The sequence below is a fragment of the Triticum dicoccoides genome, chromosome 4B, assembly GCF_002162155.2.
Source record: "Triticum dicoccoides isolate Atlit2015 ecotype Zavitan chromosome 4B, WEW_v2.0, whole genome shotgun sequence".
Lineage (NCBI taxonomy): Eukaryota > Viridiplantae > Streptophyta > Magnoliopsida > Poales > Poaceae > Triticum > Triticum dicoccoides.
In genome coordinates this window covers 533,194,906-533,216,464 of record NC_041387.1, presented here as the reverse complement: position 1 = coordinate 533,216,464, position 21,559 = coordinate 533,194,906, and the positions used below count along the sequence as shown (strand labels likewise).

At 51.4% G+C, this 21,559-nt stretch overlaps 2 protein-coding genes and 1 long non-coding RNA gene across 3 annotated transcripts; 1 reads left to right on the top strand and 2 right to left on the bottom strand.

Annotated features, from left to right (window-relative positions):
* Window positions 1-5,058: 5,058 nt before the first annotated feature.
* Window positions 5,059-9,860, top strand: LOC119291307. The gene is made up of 3 exons (XR_005142334.1): window positions 5,059-7,297; window positions 7,424-7,563; window positions 9,301-9,860. It is a non-coding gene; the product is annotated as an uncharacterized LOC119291307 (long non-coding RNA).
* Window positions 9,861-12,085: 2,225 nt separating this feature from the next.
* LOC119293837 (putative cyclin-dependent kinase F-2) lies at window positions 12,086-13,258 on the bottom strand. Its single transcript, XM_037572188.1, has one exon. The coding sequence runs from the start codon at window positions 13,256-13,258 to the stop codon at window positions 12,086-12,088; it is 1,173 nt and encodes a 390-aa protein (XP_037428085.1).
* Window positions 13,259-16,992: 3,734 nt separating this feature from the next.
* Window positions 16,993-18,203, bottom strand: LOC119293836 (putative cyclin-dependent kinase F-2). The gene is made up of 3 exons (XM_037572187.1): window positions 17,875-18,203; window positions 17,068-17,724; window positions 16,993-17,014 (listed from the first exon to the last, which is right to left on the bottom strand). Exons 1-3 carry the CDS (start codon window positions 18,201-18,203, stop codon window positions 16,993-16,995), a joined length of 1,008 nt encoding a protein of 335 aa, XP_037428084.1.
* Window positions 18,204-21,559: the final 3,356 nt, after the last annotated feature.

Below are 21,559 nucleotides of genomic sequence, written 5' to 3'. Positions count from 1 at the left end.
TTGTGGGTCAAGCCCCTAATACTAATGCCTGGTGGGCCTCTTTCGGGTATAGACCAAACCGGTCATAACATCTCTCCCCGCCTGCGCAAACAGCTCGTCCTCGAGCTGAAAGTCTGGATAGTGTTGGCGGAATTCTTCACGCTGCTCCCAAGTAGCCTCCTCCTCCGGAAGGCCTGCCCACTGAACGAGGATGAACCAGACGTCACGACGGAGCTGCGCCTGCAACACCTTTGCCGGCTCTGGAAGAATGCGACCATCGGCGATGGGAGGAAGCGCCGGAGGAGCCGCCGGTGGCTCTCCACGGAAAGGCTTGAGCAGCCCCACATGGAAGACGTCATGGATGCGAGCGCGGGCTGGAAGCTGAAGACGATAGGCCACCTTCCCAATGCGCTCCAAGATAGGGAAGGGCACGACGTAGCGAGGGCCGAGCTTGCGCTTCACGCGCGGTTCGAGTGACTGCGTAGAGCGGTGGAGAAGACACAGCCACACCCAATCACCCACCGCGAACTCCGCCTCGCGATGATGATCGTCGTAGTAGTGCTTGGCCAGCTGCTGGGCCTGAAGGAGACGCTGACGAACCTCAGCAAGCATCTCGTCACGAGTGCGGATGAGGTCACCCGCAACCTCCGTCCGAGCTGTCTCCAGATCCACCGGAAGTATAGGCGGAGGTGGTCGACCATAGACCACCTCAAACGGCATAGCGCGCAGGGCGGAGTGATAAGAGGTGTTGTAGCAGTACTCCGCCCAAGAGAGCCAGTCCACCCAAGCGCGAGGCCGATCACCTGTCACACAACGCAAATACATGGCAATGACCTTGTTAACCATCTCGGACTGACCGTCTGTCTGAGGATGGAACGCCGTACTCAGGCGGAGCTGGACACCCGCCATCCTGAAGAGGTCGCGCCAGACATGGCCCGTGAACACTGGGTCCCGATCACTGACGATCGAGGCAGGGAACCCGTGTAGACGGACGATGCCGTCGAAGAAGGCCCGGGCCACTGACGCCGCCGTGTATGGATGGCCGAGCGCGATGAAGTGGGCGTACTTGGAGAAGCGGTCGACCACCGTGAGGATGACCGACTTGCCGCCCACCTTGGGAAGGCCCTCAATGAAGTCCATGGATATATCCGCCCAGACCTGAGATGGCACCTCCAAGGGCTGGAGTAACCCGGCCGGCCTCAGGGTCTCTGTCTTGTTGCGCTGGCATGTCTGACAAGACCGAACCCAGTCGCGGACCAGGGCGCAATCGCCAGGGATGTAGAAGTCGGCGCGAAGACGATGGAGGGTTTTCTGCATACCCTCATGACCCGCCGAGTGGGCGAGCTGTAACACCTGGTGACGGAGATCATCCTGCGCCGGAACAAAGACCCAGCGCCCATGAAGGAGCAGTCCGTCAGAGAAGCGCCAAGGCTCCTCCAGGTCGCCGGCCGTGAGCTGCTGCTGAAGACGGACGGCGTCGTCGGCCGTCGCAGTGGCGCGGCGAATGTCGGCGAAGAGGCCGAATGTCGGCCCGGAGCGGATGCACAGGGCCGCCCCGGCGGACTCGTCGGCGAAGGAAGCGAGGTCGGAATCGCGACGGGACAGCGCGTCGGCCACGGTGTTAAGGCGGCCCGGCCGATACTCGACGGAGAAGTCGAAGCCGAAGAGCTTGCTGATCCACTGGTGCTGCGGCATGGTCGACAGCCGTTGGTCCAGCAAAAACTTCAGGATGTAGTGGTCGGTGCGAATGTGGAAGGACCGTCCCCACAAGTACGGCCGCCAATGACGAACAACCTGTACAAGGCCAATGAGCTCCCGCTCGTATGCCGCCAGCTTAAGATGACGCGGAGCGAACGGCCGGCTGAAGAAGGCGAGGGGCCCATCGCCCTGATGAAGCACGGCGCCGAACCCTGCGCCCGAGGCGTCACAGTCCACCACGAACGGGCGGTCGAAGTCAGGCATCTGGAGGATGGGGCCCGTCGTGAGGGCCCCCTTGAGGGCCTCGAACGCCGTCGTCGCCTCGTCGTCCCAGGCGAGGCGAAGCAACCGCGTGAGGGGCGCCGCGATGAGCCCGAACTCCCGGATAAATTTTCGGTAGTAGCCGGCGAGGCCGAGGAACTCGCGGAGAGCCCGCGGCGAGTGAGGCGTCGGCCATGCGGAGACGGCTGCCACCGTGTCGGCGTCCATAGCCACCCCGTCGGCCGAGATGACGTGGCCCAAGTAGGCCACCGAAGGCGTCCCGAACGAGCACTTCGAGCGCTTAAGGTGGAGGTGGTGCGCTCGAAGCTCATTGAAGACGATGGCGACGTGCTGGAGGTGCTCGGCCCAAGAAGCACTGTAGATCAGAATATCATCAAAGAAAACGAGCACAAACCGACGTAAGTAGGGCCTGAGGACGTCGTTCATCAGAGCCTGGAAGGTCGCCGGGGCGTTGGTGAGGCCAAAGGGCATCACCAAGAACTCGAAGTGGCCGTGACGAGTCCGAAACGCCGTCTTGGCGATGTCATCCGGGTGCATGCGCACCTGGTGGTACCCCGACCGGAGGTCGAGTTTGGTGAAGAAGCGCGCCCCGTGGAGCTCATCAAGGAGCTCGTCGACCACCGGAATAGGGAACTTGTCCTTAAGTGTGACAGCATTAAGGGCACGGTAGTCGATGCAGAAACGCCATGTGCCGTCTGACTTCCGGACGAGAAGCACCGGCGCGGTAAATGGCGAAGTGGAGAGCCGGATGATGCCTGCCGCGAGCATGAGCGCACACTGCCGCTCCAACTCATCCTTCTGCAACTGTGGGTAGCGGTAAGGCCGTACCGCCACCGGCGTGGAGCCTGGCAGAAGATGTATACGGTGATCGTACGTGCGGGCGGGCGGCAGCCCCTGTGGCTCGGTGAAGATGTCAGCGTGCTGCTGGAGGAGGCTCTCCAATAGTGGGTGCTCGGCCGTGGCGGTGGTCGCGGCCAGCTGGAGTGGAGTGGTTGGGGCGGCACCCCCAATGTCGTCCCACCGAATGCGGCGGCCCAACCGCCAGAAGGTCATCGTCAGCGCGTCGAAATCCCATAGAATAGGACCAAGAGTGCGCAAGAAGTCGACGCCGAGGATGAAGTCGAAGCAGCCCAAGTCGATGCCGGCGCAGGTGATGGTGAAGTGCTCGTCGCTGATAGTGATGGTCACATCGCGGGCGAGCCCGTGGCAGCGGAGACGGTCGCCATTAGCGACTGTGACTCGCAACTGCTCACCGCCGGTTGGCTGTAATGCAAGGCGCCGCATGGTGGTCTCCGGCAGGAAGTTATGCGTGGACCCTGTATCCACTAGGGCCACCAGGCGCTCGCCCTGGATCATGACCGGTAAGAGCATCGTCCGTTCATCACGGATGCCGGCCATCGCGTGTAGGGACACCACGAGGGCGGTGGCCGGGGCGGGCGCGGGTGCCGCTGCGGGCTCCGCAAGGGCTGGAGCGCCGAGGCCATCCTCCAGTGTCTCCTCCTCAGTCTCGTCTGTCGTCTCCAAGTAGAAGAGGCGGGGACAGACATGGCCCGGTGCATAGGTCGCATCACAGTTGAAGCACAAGCCCAGGCGCTGGCGTTCCAGCTGTTCCGCCTGAGTGAGGCGCCTGAATGGCCGCGTCGATGCCGGGGTGGGTGCCGGGGCGGCTGTGGACGACGCCGGTGCTGCCGGAGACGGTCGGGAAGCTGTCGGCCCCCACGTGGCGCGGATGGACGCGTTAAGGCCTGGGCGCGCTGCTCGAACGCCCGGGCATAGTACATGGCCGTCTGAAGGTCTTGGGGCCCCTTCATCTCGACGTCCACGCGGATGTGGTCGGGAAGGCCGCCGATGAAAAGCTCCGCCCGCTGTAAGGCCGTCACACCGGGCGCGTGGCACGCCAGGGCCTGGAAGCAGTCGGCGAAGTCCTGCACCGTGGAGGTGAACGGCAGGCGGCCCAACTCGGCCAAGCGGCTCCCGCGGACCGGTGGCCCGAAACGAAGAAGGCACAGCTCTCGGAAACGATCCCACGGGGGCATGCCGCCCTCGTCCTGCTCGAGGATGTAGTACCATGTCTGGGCGGCCCCGCGAAGATGGTAGGAAGCCAGCCAAGTGCGCTCCGACGCGGGTGTGCGCTGTCCGCGGAAGAACTGGTCACACTGGTTGAGCCAGTTAAGCGGGTCGTCGGAGCCGTCGTATGTGGCGAAGTCGATCTTGGCGAACCGGGGCGGCTGCCAGTGTGGCGCGCCCTGGCCCACTGCCTCGGCGGTGCGTAGGGCGGATGATGGTGCGCGGTCCATGGTGGAAGGCCCGGCGTAGTTCCCGGTGGTGCCCGACGCCTCGGGCTGCAACGGGAAACCGGACGGCGGACGGGCCTCCGGGTAGGCTGATGGCGGCCCGTGAAGCCAGTCGGGGAGTGGCGATGGTGACGACGGAAAGCGGACCTCCTGGATCGGAAGCCCGCTCGGCGACGACCGACCCAGGTTAGGGCTGGGATGGGGCGGTGGAGGGCCCTGCTCCGTGGCCGCTGGAAGGGACGGCACGGCGGGAGACGGCGTGGCCGGCGCGGTCCAGGTGGGCCACTGCGGCCCCGTGGTGGCGGCGAGTGGCGCGGTTGCCGTCGCGAGCGGCGGCGGCCACTGTGGCCAAGGCGGCGGTGCGGCCGCGGGGCAGGGAGCGCCGGGTAGCCTCCGGTGATGGCCCCCGGTACCGAGTACCACGGCAGCGCCTGCGGACCCGCGGCCATGGCTGGATGGAGTGGTGGAGGCGGCCCGTACGGACTTGCCAGGTAGAGGCGGATGCCCTGGACCGCGGCGACGAGGTCGTTGAGGACGCCGGCCATTGCCTCCTGTGTGAACTGCTGCGGCTGCGGGGGAGGTGACGGCGACGGCGTATGTTGGACGGGGGCCGGTGGCCGCCCGTGGCCCGGCGCGGTGCCGGGAGGGTCGGCGCCGAGAGCGACGCCGTGGCGCCCGCCGAGAGCGAGGCCGTGACGCCCGGCGCGGAAGCGGCGGCGGTGGAGGAGTTGGCGGCAGCGACGGTGGTGGAGTTGACGGGCAGCGGTGGTGGTGGCGGCGGTGGCGGAATTGGAGGTGGCGAAGACATGGTCGAAACCCGGGTACCTGATACCAAATTGGTAGGACTAGGGTTCCTACCGGCTCTACTCCGTAGGTTATACGGGTAGAACAGCGGTGGTCGGGGGCGAGCTCGCGAGCTCCGGCGCGTCGGCGCCGTCGCGAAGGAGGAGAAGGGCGGCGGCGGTTAGGGCAGGAGGCGGCTAGGGTTTCCGGCTCCTCTGGAGCCGGGCAATAGGATAGAAATATCTTTATTCCTTGATCTCAAACGATGTCTTACAACTAGTATTTATAACTTTAGCCTAAGATAACTTGCCTAAAATAACTTGCCTAAGATAACTTGTGGGTCAAGCCCCTAATACTAATGCCCGGTGGGCCTCTTTCGGGTATAGACCAAACCGGTCATTAACATTGTGCTATTTTGCAACTACAACACATCTTTCAGTAGTAACATTAATTTCTTAATTTACACGAAACTTCAATCAGTGAATATTCTTATGTAATAAATGCTATTAATACTTTAATCATTAACTGTTTAAAAAGTGACTAGACTGTGCAAATGCACGGGTCGATAACTAGTTTCTTTGTAATGAAATGTGATGAATATAGTAGGCCAGGACATGATTTTTGTTCCTGATACATAGTACAACATAAAGATAGAAAGCGGTTACATTCTAATTACCAACCAACTGGCTCGCTTTTTTGGCAATGTCGGAGAGGAGAGGCCTAGCAGTCTTCTTCACTCCGCAATCAGTTCCAGCAAAGAGCATGCAACTTTCAAGGTTAGACATGATCTTTGAGGCCTTACATAAGGACTTCACGCATTCCTCCAAGTCCGCGGTGACATGGCTGCGCTGCAGCATTAATATCGCAATCTGGCCACAAAGCTTCACGATTCTTAGACAATCAGCTCTAGCCTCACAGCTTTGTTCTACTATAGCCTTGAGGTTCCGCACAAATTCACTCTCTTGGAGGGAAATCTCTCGAGCCACATCGTTGAAGTCATTTGCACTGACACACACCACCAAGGTAAGCGATAACAATGCTTCTTGGAATTCCTTATTTGTCTGATTAGATGACTTGATTTTGCCACTGTGTTTGGACGGCAGTTGGTTTTCTTCATCATCACTCGGTCCAGAAACTGCCTGGTTTTCTTCATGTTTTTTGGTTGCGACAATTGCCTTTACTGCCTCGGTCACTCTTGCAAGACACGGCAATTCATCTCGTTTACTGACCAGTACTTCCGTGAGGACCTGCAACAATAATGATACTATTAAAAGAGTATATTCAAAATTATTGTCATGTCGGCTATTTTTTTTAATGTCATTAGCAGATGAACGGGTCTTTAAGCTTACCTTTGGCAGCAAGGCTTCCTTCAGGTAATCCTTGTCCAATGTACAGTGAGTGCACAAATTCTCCAATATCTCCGATGCTACTATCCTGTAAGTGATGTTGTTCTTAGCATCAAGTATTTCATTGAGACGATCAAGAATGTTATTCTGTTCCATCACTATGAACATAGAGATAGTTTTTATCCTGGAAAGTAATGCCAGCGATTTCCCAGCCGTAACTCTAAGCTTTTCTTCTCCCCCTTCATCATCAGTAAGGAATATCTGCAACTGCTTCTTGATTAGATTTTCTTTTATTCCCGTGCAGAGGTTGGCCGACGAATCAAAAGCCGGTTCTGTCAGTATTTCTATGGCACGCATCTGCAGCTCTCTGCCAACACTGCTTCCCTAATCAAGAAAGCTCTCCAGGTTGCTCAGTGCCTGCTTGCTGGAAGAGATTTCATGGGTCAGCCTTTTGCCATTCCACTCCGGCGCACCGATGAGCCTGCGCACCACTTTAAGCGATCCGTTCACTACATCGGCCCATGCACTTACATTGATATCTTGGATTAGTGTGCTGGAGTATAGAGGTGCCATGATCTTAGGGAGGAGATCAGGGGTGTTGCATATGTCGCTGCAGTTGTGTGGATAGAAGGCGAGCCTCTCGAGAATTGTCAGGCCTTGCAGAATCAGCTCATTCCAGCCATCTCCGTTGCTATCCACTTGGTTTCTAAAATCGTTTTCTATGTATTTGTCTATGCCTTTGACAAAGGAAATTAATCTTTCCCTAGCGGCACCAGTGTCCTGTTTTGACTCTCTAGGAGGTGAATGATGATTGTCTCCTTGTTGGTTGTTCCAATACGGCAGGGTGGTATCGAGCAGGGAGGATATGCAGCGTATTGCCCCAGGGAACTGGGACAAATGGATGTCACCAGCAAGGTATGCAACGATCCTGGCGACCACCTCCCTAAGTTCTCTATTGCTGCTTCTCCACCCTAGTGTATCGATCAGCTTCTGAATCTTGGGTCTAGAGGGGAGTAACAGTGACCTTACATCTGCCTCCAGCTTAATGAAGGTGTCAAGCATCCTTGCTCCTGAGAGGTAGTCTTTCTGCGATTCCGAGTCCACCAAATCGACAGCATAGTTGATCAGCTTCCTACCATCAATGTAGGGTCCCTCCAGCACTTCACTCGGGTATCATAGAGGTAATCTACAACTGATATGCTTCCCCACTCTTTTGGTAAGTTGCATTCTTTGCAGAATGAAACGACAACCCACATTGCTGAGCGATCAATCAACCACCATATGTAGTAGAGCACAACTTGGCAGATAACCAAACAGTAGAATATGATCAGTGCTGGCACCAGGTTTGCTTTGTTGTCATCTCCTTCAGTGTTGCCATAATCGTGCTGCCATAGGCGCCACACAGAGAGCACGATGCAGGCGACCGGCCCAAATGCATAAACGATCCCTGCAATTATGACCACAACCAGGACCGGCATGGATAGTATTTGGGTGATGACAAAGACAACTTGTACCCACAGAACAGTTACGCGATTTGCCAAAACTTTGCGCGCAAGCTTCTGCATTAGGGTCAGAAATATTGGAAACAAGTTGTCCCCTGAGTCATTGAAGATCCTGTGTGTCACATTGCAATCAAATGCATGGTCAGTGCTCAGTCGGTAATACTCCTATAAATTAGAGTGAGTCAGTGTTTATTTCTTTTTTGTTTTTGCCAAAACCGACTAGCAACAGTTCTCTTATTTTTGTGATGTGATGGTAGCAGTCGGTTTCGGCAAAGACAATTTCCTTGCATTGTGCATTTAGTATATAATAGAATAGATAGATAATACTCCCTCTGTAAACAAATGCAAGACGTTTTCACAGTTTAAATTAAACTGCAAAAATGTCTTACATTTGTGTACAGAGGGAGTGGTAGGTACTCCCTCTGTAAACTAATATAAGAGCGTTTAGATCACTACTTTAGTTACCTAAACGCTCTTATATTAGTTTACAGAGGGAGTACTAGATTCCAAGCAACTGAGAATGGACATATCTCTAAAAGCATTAGGACGGACATGAAGATTGCAGAGCCCAAACCAGGGGAAACGAAGGCAGAACGAGGCTTGTAAAGAACTGACCTGGCTGCCTGTACCAGGCTGATGCATGTGAGGCACCAAAAATCCTTGTTCCCCAGCGAGGTGACGAAGCCACCCAGGAGGACTACCGTCGACCATGTGAGCGCCAGGTAGCCTAACCCTGTTACCGCCATCAAAACGTACGCCTGAAGGAGCGCGTAACTGTTGAGTGACTTATCCTCCGGCCTCTTTTCCGGGTTCGATCGCCCGGATCCGGTGATCCTCTTCACTGTATCTGTGGCACGGTGGACCTTCGCAGTCAGCACACGGGCTAATTCTTTAGCGAGCGCAGACGTCGTCGACACTAGCATTGCGTCTTCTGCCATTTTTTGGGCCAAGTCTTGTTCTGGGATCAGCGGCGAGTGATCTTACAAGCTTCTGAAGGTGAGGAATGAACTGCCAGGGAAGATGCACGAATATAGCTCTTCTTTCTCAGGTTTGTTTTATCTAGTGCAATTAGCATGGACGACCGACAAAGTTTGTTAAGTAGTCGCCATAGTTTATGCAGCGTCGTCATGGCGCTCAAAGTGGAAAGCGTATTGTGGTATGGCCAAGTAAAGGTTCCAGTTCTAGTTTAGTCCTGTTTTTAGCTGTTTTAGCCCCCGCTCTGGCGCTCAAAGGTCCTTTCTTCAGTTTTAGTTTTATTTTAGTCTTGTTTGCTTTGCTTATTTTTTTGCCTGTTCTTTGCTTTGTGTACTCTGCTTCATTTTAAGGGCTCTTGGCCGAACTTCTACTACTAAGAAGACACATTTACATTCCTGCCCTTTATTGCCGCCACCTCGACTGTTCTTTGTTATGTGCCAGGTATCTCAAGTTGAGTTGATGAGTACTCTCTCCTGGTATGGTGGAACTGTGGTCCTCATGGGCGCCCTTGGAAATCAAAATCTTTGCCTGGCTCGCGTTGCACAATCGCCTAGGGACGGCTGATAGACTTGCCAAGCGTAACTCGCAACATTCCCTGGAGTGTGTGCTCCGCTGCCAAGAGAGGAGTCTGCGGACCATCTTGTTCTTGGTTGCCCCTTTGCTCGTCAGGTCTGGTTCTCTGTGTTGCTGCCATGGAGACTGCACAGATTCGCCCCGCATGCTGATGATGAAACCAAGAACTGGTGGCCTCGGCTCAGCTCCTTGGTTTGCCGCACCTTCAGGACGATATGGCTGGAGAGGAACGACCGCGTATTTGAAAAGAATCGCGGCCGTGGAATCGGTTGTGACACTCAGAATTAGGACTGAATTTGCCCTTTGGTTGCTAGCTAGGACTAGTGGATCCGTGGATGTTGATATGAGGTGGGTGCTCGCCAAAGGCGTTGCACGTTATGTACAGAGCTGTACAGGAGTTTGTATTGTTTTCTCCCCCCTATCTTAATACAGAAGACGCACATCTTGTGTGTTCTTGAAAAAAATGTGTCAGGTATCTCAAGTTGAGTTGATGATTACAGTAGTAAATTGCATTGTACGCATGTGGCTGCAACCCGCTTTGCAGCCAATGTTGGCTCGCCCAGAATAGCGCTGCATTTTGCTCCTGCTGTCCAGGAGCAACACTGGGAGCTGGAGCACATATAAAAATGACATCTCTGCTACTACTGCAAACTCCGAAGTTCAAATCTAGACGATGCTTGAGCAACGGAAAAAAAACCAACACAGAAGTTGACAAAATGCAGCAAATGAATGAAGGTAAAAAAGTATATCAAATAAACAGAGATTCGGCCCAATAAGTAATGGAAGTCCAAATGGAAATTTATCAAAAATACACAAAAAGTGTAAAAATTTATCAGAGCCAGGTTTCGATCCTGGGACCTGTGGGTTATGGGCCCACCACGCTTCCGCTGCGCCACTCTGATTCTTGCTGTATTGTTCCTGAAACTTACTTTCTTATACAATACTGTCCTTCTCCTGCCGTTTTGCGCCAAGTCACACGAATCAACGAATCAGAGGAACATTGTTTGCTTGGAATTCAGCCGGGCATGTAAACCTCACCTATTTTGAGCTAAGCAGATACGCAGTTCCGCACCATAGTTTGAGACTTGAGTGCATGGTTATGTGCCGGTCGATGGTGATGACTGATGACAAGGGCTCTGGTGAGCAGCACGATGATGATGCATGCCGCTGCAAGTCTGAAACCCTATGCACAAACTCTCCAATCACCACGGGGTGAGAGCATGTAATCAATAGAATTAGCTTCCTCCTACTGACAATCCAAAAGTTTATTTAAATTTATTGTTATTTGTTGCTGTTGATCATGATTGTTGTCACACTGTTACTGAAACTTATTCCACTAACTTTCTAGGGACTGTTCTACTCGATCGAGACGGTACTGCGACTGCCTACTGCGTCCACCCTGAACAGAGTTGGTCCACACCATAGTTTCAGCTTCAGTGCAAGTGTATCATCGGTTTGCGCTGGTCCACTAAGCTCTTGAATATGGTTCATTCTCCCCGCAGGACCTCTTTCACAGCTCGATGTGTAGCTAACTCAAAAAAAGAAAAGACATATTTTATTTTCCTGTCTACTGTATTTCATAAGTAGTAGTAAGGAAATTTGCATACGAAAAAAGATGCTGGAAACAATTGCTGTACCAGTACCAATTTATAAGTGCTTACAAAATCTGCACCAGCAGGACATTTTAATTGTGCATTGTAATTCAATAACAACTGAGGATCTGTAAACAACATGCCAGCATGCCAGCACCCGAATGCATCTCTCAACACTACACACATCTCTGATTCTCTGAACATGTGCACAATGGCACATAGAATTCAGAAAAGCAGGCCAACACTAATGGCCGATCCGGCGATCAACTTCTACTTGAAGGCTCATCCAAACACAGTTACATCAAGAGAGTCTAAGTACACTTGTTACGCTGCGTTCCACACGGCGAGTGGGATTTTGAGTAGATTATTCTGGGGCATGGCCGGCGGGATGAACTTGATCCTTTGTGCCTTCTTTTTCGGAAACGGCAGAGCGTCGACCTTCGCAGCGGCGGCGGCAGCGGCGGCAGACCGAGGAGCATCGAACCATGGGTGCTTCAGCGCGGCGGCTGCTTGAACAGAGCAGATCCACACCATGGTTTCAGTTTTAGTGCAAGGGTACCACCGGCTTGTTTCATTCTCCCTGCAGGTCTTCTTCCACAGCTCGATGTGTCAAAGATTTGACAAGTACCATCACAATGTGTGTAGCTAACTTAAAGGAAAATACACTGTCTATTTCACAGTAAAGAAATTTGCATATGAAAAGATGGTGGAAACAACACTGAAGTACATGAACAAGTCCATCACTCTATAGATTTCTGCTGCTTAGAACATTTGTACTGTACATGTTTATCATCAGTTCATGATTTCTAAAAACAGCACATATTGTGCAGTATTACTCAATAACAAAGTGACCATGTAAACAACATGTCAGCACTGTAATGAATCTCTGAACACAACCTTATAATTACACATCTCTGATTCTCTGAACATGTGCGCAATGACACATAGAATTCAGGAAACCAGGCCAACACTAATGGGCGATCCGGCGATCAAGTTCTACTTGATGGCTCATAGATGGCTCATCCAAGCACAGTTACATCTAGAGAGTCTAATTACACTCGTTACGCTGCGTTCCACACGGCGAGCGGGATTTTGAGTAGATTCTTCTGGGGAATGGCCGGTGGGATGAACTTGATCCTTGGTGCCTTCTTTTTGGGAAACGACAGAGCGTCGACCTTCGCGGCGGCGGCGGCGGAACGAGGAGCATCGAACCATGGGTGCTTCAGCGCGGCGGCTGCCGTCAGTCGCTTCTCGGGGTTGCATGTGAGGAGCCCTTGCAACACCTGAAATCCTTCCTCGGATAGCTTGTCTTCAGGGAAAGAATACCGCAGCCGGCTGTACTTGCACCCCGCCGGCAGCCGTCGCAGCGCCTCGGCGGCGAGCGGCAGCGAGGTGAACCCTGGCCACGTCCTCTCGTCCGGCATCCCGAGCACACAGAAGATGCTCCACAGCTGCCTTATGTCATTCTTTGTCTTGTCTTCGTCGTCATCTTCGAGGTAGCCCTTGAACATCGTCTTGCCGGTGAGCAGTTCGGCAAAGACGCAGCCGATGGACCACGTGTCCACTTGCGCGTCGTAGTCCTTCTTGCCCATTATCATCTCGGGCGCCATGTAGGACGTCGTGCCGGCCCGGTTGTAAGGCGGCCAGTCGGACATGGACATGGCCAGCCCGAGGTCGCAAATCTTGACGAGCTGCCCGTTTCTCCCGACGAGGATATTGGCTGGCTTGATGTCACGGTGAACGATGTGGCGGTCGTGCCCGTGCATCTTTTCGGCACCGGTCAGGAGCTTCCACATGAAGTCGCGCACCGTGGATTCCGGGAGCGGCGGGTCGCCGCGCCTCTCCCACAGTAAAGACTGGAGGCTCGACGCCTCGACGTACTCCATGACGAGGCCGGCAGTGTCGCCGGTGGCCGGATCGCACACCAGGCCCTCGAAGCCGACGACGTAAGGGTTTCCGTCGCAAGCCTCGAGGAATCGTGCCTCGCGGTCAAGATCTTCGACGTCGGGGGAGGAGAGGAACTTGACGGCCACGTTCTTTTTGGTGACGCGGTGGCGCATCCTGAGGACGACGCCGAAGCTGCCTTTGCCTAGGCGGGCCACCTTCTCGTAGTCGTCGGTGCTTCCGATGGAGACGCGGCTCCTCTTGCAGCACGTCGGCGATCGTTGATGTTGAGCCGTGGCGTGGCCGTGGCCGGCGTCGAGGACGGCAGCAGGTCGCTTGCGGGCAGCCATGGCGCTGGACGAGCGAACTGCCTTGGTTGGTGGAGAGGGCGGCGGCAGAGATCGATGATGGAGAAGGGGGAGGGAGGAACTTCCGTGTGGATCCGTGCTCTGCGTTGGCAATTTGTTTCGACAGGTTGCCTCGCCGACTCGCCATGGAATTCAGTTCAGTCCGAGTTACGGTGGCTGACAGCTTGTTTGCCTTGCTGCCTGCGTTTTCCGCCCGATGGCGGATTCACGGTTCGTTGATTTCCGACTCGAATTCAGGTTCTTCGTTTCTGATTCGGTTTCGATATATGCTGACGAGACGATCCACACGGAAAGCCGTCGATCGAGCGGAGCGCCATGGCCGTCTGCAACTGCAAGAGGCCTGCTGCCGTCCTGGACACGACGAAACCGGCCACGCTACGAGCAGCCAAGGACCAGAAACGACCGGCTGCCCCAAGAGGAGGCGCATCCGGTTGGATCAGCGGCCCCCACCGAGGACTACGAGGAGACGCGCGGCATCGGCAAGGGCGGCTCCGGCGTCGTCGTCAAGGTGTGCCACCGCGCCACGGGCAGACCGTGGCGATCAAGTTCCTCCGCTGCACCGAGGACCCCGCCGACGCCGCTAGGGAGCTCCGGCACGAGGCCGGCTGACAGGGCTAACGATCGGTAGCACACGAAATGGGTCACAAAATCTCGGCATTCCTCACTCACAGATACCCTGATTCAGAGTTTAATACAAGTAGCAGTGATCCTGACAATTCTTGAGAAATGTTCAGGTTCAGGTTCAGGTTCACAAAATGGATCTCGGGTTTGGCCAGTGTCGGTCGCTATGGAATTCTTCAGAAATGTTCAGGTTCAGATAGTTCAGGTCCGGACAATTGCCCGTTCCTGAAGATGATCCTTGCCCACTAGGATCATTTTGAGGGAACCAAGATTGATTGTCTGATTGAAGAATTCAAGAAACGTGAACCCCAATTGCTTGTTTTCATGGCATGCTTAACCATTGCACCAGCCACTGCGTTACCAATTAGAGGGAAGGACAAGGTACCAGCACAGGAGCGACCTTGATTTGCCATGTGGATCCACTAACGACAGACCTGTAGCAGGAACAGCTAATGGACTCTCAAGTGTTTCTTGAATTGACTGATGTGAAACACCTCATGTATTTGTGTTGTGTTTCAGACGCTGCAGTTTGTATGCTCCTGCACCAATTTTCTTCGGAACCAGAAATGGTCGATAGAATTTAGTAGCCAGTTTGAGTCCTACACAGATGTCAAAAGCTGCATGGTTGCAATTTTTAAGTAAACCATATGTATCACTTCATAGTTCATGTCAGTTCTCTTTTTATCTGCATATTTTTTCATTCTGGCTTGAGTTTTATTTTTCTCGAATACACACAACCGTGCATATCTTACTTTATAGAGGGGGGGGGGGGGTAAAGAACCCAAACCCCCGTCAAAAGCCCAGCAATCTAAAGAACCCAAACCTCCGTCAATGTTACAAGGTAAAACTACAACACCGACAACAACCCCATCAATCTACCGACAATCTACATAGGATTATCACTCTCGCCTCGCCCACCCTACCAACATTTTGAAATGGTTATTGAGGTCTCCTTTTATCAAATGGGCATGTTGCCATGCTCTTCCTTCGGTCGCTAATCTCATAGCCACCACCTCAAGAGAAGGAGATGCGCCGTCAAAGACGATCACATTCCTATGCTTCCAAAGCTCCGAAAGTACTAGGTGAAAATTGCCCGAAACTCATTTGGCTTGTACGCCACGGTCGTTCTTTCCACGCACCAGCCCCCTCAGAGTGTCTTGTGCCATTGGTGTCCATTCCTGTTTGCCGAGAGCCGAGCACAACGCCCTCCATATGGTCCTGGCGAACACATATATCAACAGGATGTGGTTGATGGTTTCTTTCGCTTGCTGGCAGAAAGGGCAGGCGTCCTGATGTGGTAAGCCTCGAAGGGCGAGGGGATCCAAGGTCGAACATATGTTCCTCATTGCAAGCCACACGAAGAACCGACATTGTAGTGGGGCCCTTGATCTCCACGTGGAATCTGCGGTTGGCACCACCTCTCTTTCTACAAACTTAGCAGCGTAAGTGGATCTTACCGAGAACTGTCCACCCCCCCTCCCAAGACCAAGCAATGGTGCCTTTGACTCCTTCCAAATCAACTGCTCCCACCCATTACCAAACTGCCATTTAGTCCGTAAGCATCGGGAAACCCATGTTTGGGCTAACATCCTCCACCCATGTTCCTTGTGTCACTGCCTCGTGTACCGTTCGGGTGGCCTTGGCTCGCTGCGAGATGCAAGCGTAGAGCGCTGGGGCTAGCTCCTCAATCCGTGTCCCATCCAACCATCGATCCTCCCGAAACAGTATTTCCTTCCCGTTCCCAACAGTTGCCCTGGTCGCAGCGCTGAACAGCGCCTAGGATTCCTTTGGGATGGCGATGGTGAACTCTCTCAAAGGTCTTTTGCGATCCACCCTTTTCAACCAAGCTAACGGGTCTGCATTGATATGTTTAGCCATTTAAGGCTCGGAATGCCTAGGCCTCCTGCCCATTTCAGCATGCACACGTCATCCCAAGGGACGGAGCAGTTCCCACCATTGGCTTCGGCCTTGCCACACTACATAAAACCCGTTATTATCTTGTTGATGGCCATGATGGTCTCTTCATGGGGAGATCGAGTGCAAGCATTGCATGGAGAGGAACCGAGCAAACGACCACTCTTCGGCAAGGCGGCTGTGGCACCCTGATCTAACTCAGACGGGGCACGTGCCAGCCCAAGATAGCTTCCCGGCACACGCAAGACTCATGGCACAGTGCTCCAGACATGACTTTATTAATATAACGGAGTTTACAACATGATTACAAGAGTATGTGGTGTAAATCTCCACGATAGAGCTATCCGGCAGTGGAAGTAATAAATGACAGCAGAAGACTACGTTGGCGGCTTGGCCGGGCTTCACAACTCATAGGACTGGCCAAGTCGACACAATCCAAGTGGTCATAACTCAACTCATCTCAACTCATATGGCCTTAGCTATTGTCGTAAACAATACCATCTTCTATTACTCCTTTCTATACAATGGCCTTATAATAAAGTTATCGTAATCCAACATGGCTTGTAAGCTCTTGAATTTGGTTCATTCTCCCTGCACAGAGCTGATCCACACCATAGTTTCTGTTTCAGAGCAAGTGTATCATCAGATTGCGCTAGTCCACTAAGCTTTTGAATTTGGTTCATTCTCCCTGCAGGACTTCCTCCACAGCTCCATGTGTTGAAGATCTGACAGGTGCCATACTACCATTACCATGTGTAGCTAACTTTTAAAAAACACTCCCTCTGTCCCATGATATAAAAGCATTTTTTACACTGGTGTACTATAAAAAACGCTTTTATATGGGACGGAGGGAGTACATGAGATACTTTATTTTCCTGTCTATTCATAGTAGTTAAGAAATTTGCATACGAAAAAAGATGCCGGAAACAATTGCTGTACCGGTACCAATTTATAAGTGCTCGTGAAATCTGCACCAGCTAGCAGGACATTTTAACCATCAATTCATCCTTGGAACATTTCTACGTACTAAGTCACAAATTGTGCATTGTAATTCAATAACAACCGAGGATCTGTAAACAACATGCCAGCATGCTAGCACTCGAATGGATCTGTCAACACTAATGGCTGATCAGGTGATCAAGATCTACTTGATAGCTCATAGATGGCTTATCAAGTTTATGCTAGCATTTACATAGATAGCTTACCCAAGCACAGTCACATCTAGTAGAGAGTTTAATTACACTCGTTGCGCTGCGTTCCACACGTCCAGTGGAATTTTGAGTACATTCTTCTCTGGCATCGCCGGCGACAGAGCGTCGACCTTCGCACCGGCGGCGGCGGCGGTGGAACGAGGAGCTGCAAACCATGGGTGCTTCAGCGCGGCGGCTGCCGTCAGTCGCTTGTCGGGGTTGCACGTGAGGAGCCCTTGCAACACCTGGAATCCTTCCTCGGACAGCTTCTCTTCAGGGAACAAATCCCGCAGCCGGCTATGGTTGTGCCCCGCCGGTAGCAGTCGCAGCGCCTCGGTGGTGTGCGGCAGCGACGTGAAGCCTGGCCACGTCCTCTCGTCCGGCACCCCGAGCACTCGGAAGATGCTCCACAGCTGGTATATGTCAACCTTTATCTTGTCGTCGTCGTCGTCATCTTGCCCGTCGCACGCGAACAAGGTCTTGCCGGTGAGCAGTTCGGCAAAGACGCAGCCGATGGACCACGTGTCCACGAGCGCGTCGTAGTCCCGCTTGCCCATGATCATCTCGGGCGCCATGTAGGGCGCCGTGCCGGCCTGGTTGTACGGTGGCTTGTCGGACAGGGAGATGGCCAGCCCGAGGTCGCAGATCTTGACAAGCTCCCTGGTTTCCCCGACGAGGATGTTGCCGGGCTTGATGTCGCGGTGGACGACATGGCGGTTGTGCATCATTTCTGCTCCGGTCAGAAGCTTCCACATGAAGTCGCGCACCGTGGATTCCGGGAGCGGCGGGCCGGCGCGCCTGCCCCGCAATAAAGACTCGAGGCTCGACGCCTCGACGTACTCCATGGCGAGGCCGACGTCGCCTGTGTCCAGGTTGTGCACCAGGCCCTCGAAGCCGACTACGTAAGGATTTCCTTTGCAGGCCTCGAGGAACCGTGCCTCCCGATAAAGATCTTCGACGTCGGCCCCGTCCTCGGTTTCGTCCGGCGAGGAGAGGAACTTGACGGCTAGGTCCTTCTTGGTGACTTTGTGGCGCAACCTGAGGACGACGCCGAAGCCGCCTTGGCCTAGGGAGTTCACCTCCACGTAGTCGTCGGTGCTTCCGATGAAGGCGCGGCTCCTCTTGCAGCGCGTCGGCGATTGTTGATGTTGAGCCGTCGTGGCGTGGACGGCAGCAGGTCGCTTGCGGTTGCAGGCGGCCATGGCGCTAGCTCGACGAACGAACTGCTTTGGTTGCTGGAGAGGGCTAGCAGAGATCGACGATGGAGAAGGGGGAGGGAGGAGCTTCCCGTGTGGATGGATCATGGATGCGCGCGTGGATCCGTAGTTATTTACCTACAGGAGCGCGAAGGCGCAATGGGATTCGGATTCAAGTTGAGATGAGCTGAGCACTCCCTACGCGCTGCGCTGGCATACGTAGGGAATTCAATCCGAGTTACGGCGGAATCCCATCCGAGTTGCGGTGGAGCTTCGTTGCCTTGCCGCCCGCGTTTTTGCTTGGAACTCGGCTTCGTTTCCCCGCGCGTTTACGCCGGCGGCCACCATTTTCAGCCCAACTTGCATCCCCATGTACTAATATCTTCACGATTAACATTCGTTCCATGCATGCACGCATGGTTCCTGTTCTTCGTTTTCCTGACTTAGGTTCCCCTGCTTTCTCCAACTGCATTTTCTTTCTTGCCCTGCATTCATTATTAGGAGAGCAGCATGAAATGAAGTCGATTGCCCTAAGTGTCAAGGACAGAGAAGTGGATTAATTAAGCAGCATCAGCACAAAAAACAAAGTAAGCACAAATAAGAAACGACACACAGTACTCCCTCCGGTCCTTTTTACTCTGCATATTAGGTTTGTCTGAAGTCAATCTCATCCAACTTTGACCAAGTTTATATAAAAAATTACTGACATTTACATAACAACACCAACATCATTAGATTCATCTCGGAATATATTTTCATATTATATTTATTAGATATTATAGATGCTAATAATTTCTAATATAAATTTGGTCAAACTTAGCTAAGTTTGACTTTCGGCAAATCCAATGTGCAGAGTAAAAAGGACCGGAGGGAGTAATATATTCTCTATCAAAGTGTCAACACACATATGTTCGCATAGGTTTGAGATTAGCTCAGCTTACACTTTTGAATTAGTTTGAATTGCTTAGCACATATGGTAGCTCAGCTTACACTCAGTGGCTACTTTTGCTTCGGCCGGTGGTATAAATGTTACTACTCCCTCTGGTCCTCTGCATATAAGTTTTGTCCAAAGTCAAAGTATCTCTACTTTGACCAAACTTATACATAAAAGTACCAACATTCACAATGTTAAATCAATATTTTTAAATTCACTATGAAATGTAGTTTCGTAGTATATATATTCGGTATTGTAGTTGTTGATATTTTTTAAATATAAATTTGGTCAAATTTTGCAAAGTTTGACTTGACAGAAATCCAATGCACGAAGTAAAAAGGATCGGAGAGAGTACCTCCGTCCCTAAATAGATGGCGTATAACTTCAGTCAAAAAGTCAATGCTTCCTAAGTTTGACCAAATATATATAGAAAAATACGAAGATAAACGATTCCAGATCAAATCAATATATCCACCATTAGATATATTTTCATAATCTATTTATTCAATACTATAGTCGTTGAAATTTTCTTCTATACATTTGGTCACACATAGAGAGAGTTGACTTTTTGACAGATGCAATCTATTTGGGGACAGAGGGAGTACATGTGAAGATGCTAACTTAATCAACATATATTTTATTAGACATGGATGCCAAATTGTTTGAACAATGATGTAAAGCACAAACATGCCAGCTAGCAATTCGAACCGGATTAAAAGGAAAGAACGGAAAAGAAAATCCTGATTAAAACTGAATATTTCTTATATCAATACCCTATTTTTTCATAATACAAGAACATTTTTTTGATACACGAATATATTTATTTCACATACATTAACATTATTTTATATCACAATTCCGTGTAAGTATCATTCTTTTTTACATATATATGAACAGTTTACCATAATGTATGGATTTTTCTTTTTAGTAGATTTTTTTGGTATGTATATTTTATCATTTCGCAACACATAATATCCTTTTAAAATGATTAATTTTTTTTCCATAAAGTATGTGTGAATTTTGATATTTTTAGGAAAGAGGAAAATGTGCTTGTTAATGCGTGCTAGTTGTCAGCCTATTTATGCTTTCTTCGGATGGAGCTACAGTATGTGCCGATGAAAGCCTTATTCCACGCTCCTTGTCGCTATAATGCGCACCTTGTGTAATACTAGGTCAGGCCCATTTTTTCCATTGTGTGTTTTTTGTCGATTTTCTTTCCTTTTCCCATTAATTTCATGTTGATTTTTCTTTTTCTCCATCGGTTTTTAGTTGGTTTTCCTCATGTTTCCCATTTTTAGTTATTTTTATGATACATGAATGTTTTTTTAACCTGGCATTTTATAAAAAAAACACATGAATTATTTTATAGTTTCCAAATTTGTTTTGTCTAAATACACAAACAATTTTTAAAGTACATCAACGTTTTTGGTACATATATAAAAATATAACAAGCGACAACCATGTCTTCAAATAGATGAACCATTCTATTTTATCTTTGCAGTATATATCCTGAAACTTTTTCTTCAGAATAATTTATTTAGTTAAGTAAATACTATTTTCAGAATAAAAATGTGAAGATATTTGTGCCAGCCCATATACGAGCTTCCGCGCGTTATAAGGGCTTTAAGCCATGAATATGAGCTCTTTGCAGGTTAAGGCGGAAAATAGGGGCACCCTATTTCTAAGATCTTCGACTAATCACCCACATTCTTTTTAAAAAGATGGCCCCAAGTATTAATTATTAAAATGTTATTACAATAATTCATGATAGAATAGATCGCGCAAGGCAGAACAAAATTAAGAAGAACACCATCCAATCTATTATTGGAACTAAATTTTGCAATCTCATGCACCGCGGAATTTACCTGACGGTCGGAAGAGCCCGACATAAAGCGTCACTTGTTGCCTCGAAGGGCAAGGTGGTACAGATTTGTTTTTCAAGAATGCTTCGGGAACCGGTTATGATCCCGGCCTTCTTTCAGAAACAGCGGGCTCAATTCGACCTCGACCTAGAAGCAATCGAGCTCAAGGATCAGCCCAGGGGTGCCTCAGGAGACCGGAAGTCGGATCACCAGCCAGGCCCGAGGCACCCTGAGGCATTATGCGGCCCCAACTATCGGTCCGTCATCTGGGTCCCCAACAAGGAAGGATCTAGAAGACTTGTCATTCAAGACGAAGAAGCCAAATTCGAGGAGGACTCCTCCATCACCTTAGCCGACTAGGGATCTTGTAAACAGTAGACAGAAACACAAGCTCCCCTGTCTTCGCTTCCATCATCAGTTTCAACGCGTGCATCATGAGAGCTTTCTGGCTCGAAACCATGAGCATATGTCTTTGCACTTTTCCAGCAAGAGCTCATCGCCGGCGCAAAACTTTTCCATCGCACTCTTCCATCCCTAACCTGCAAACATAATTGATTGAGACCAAA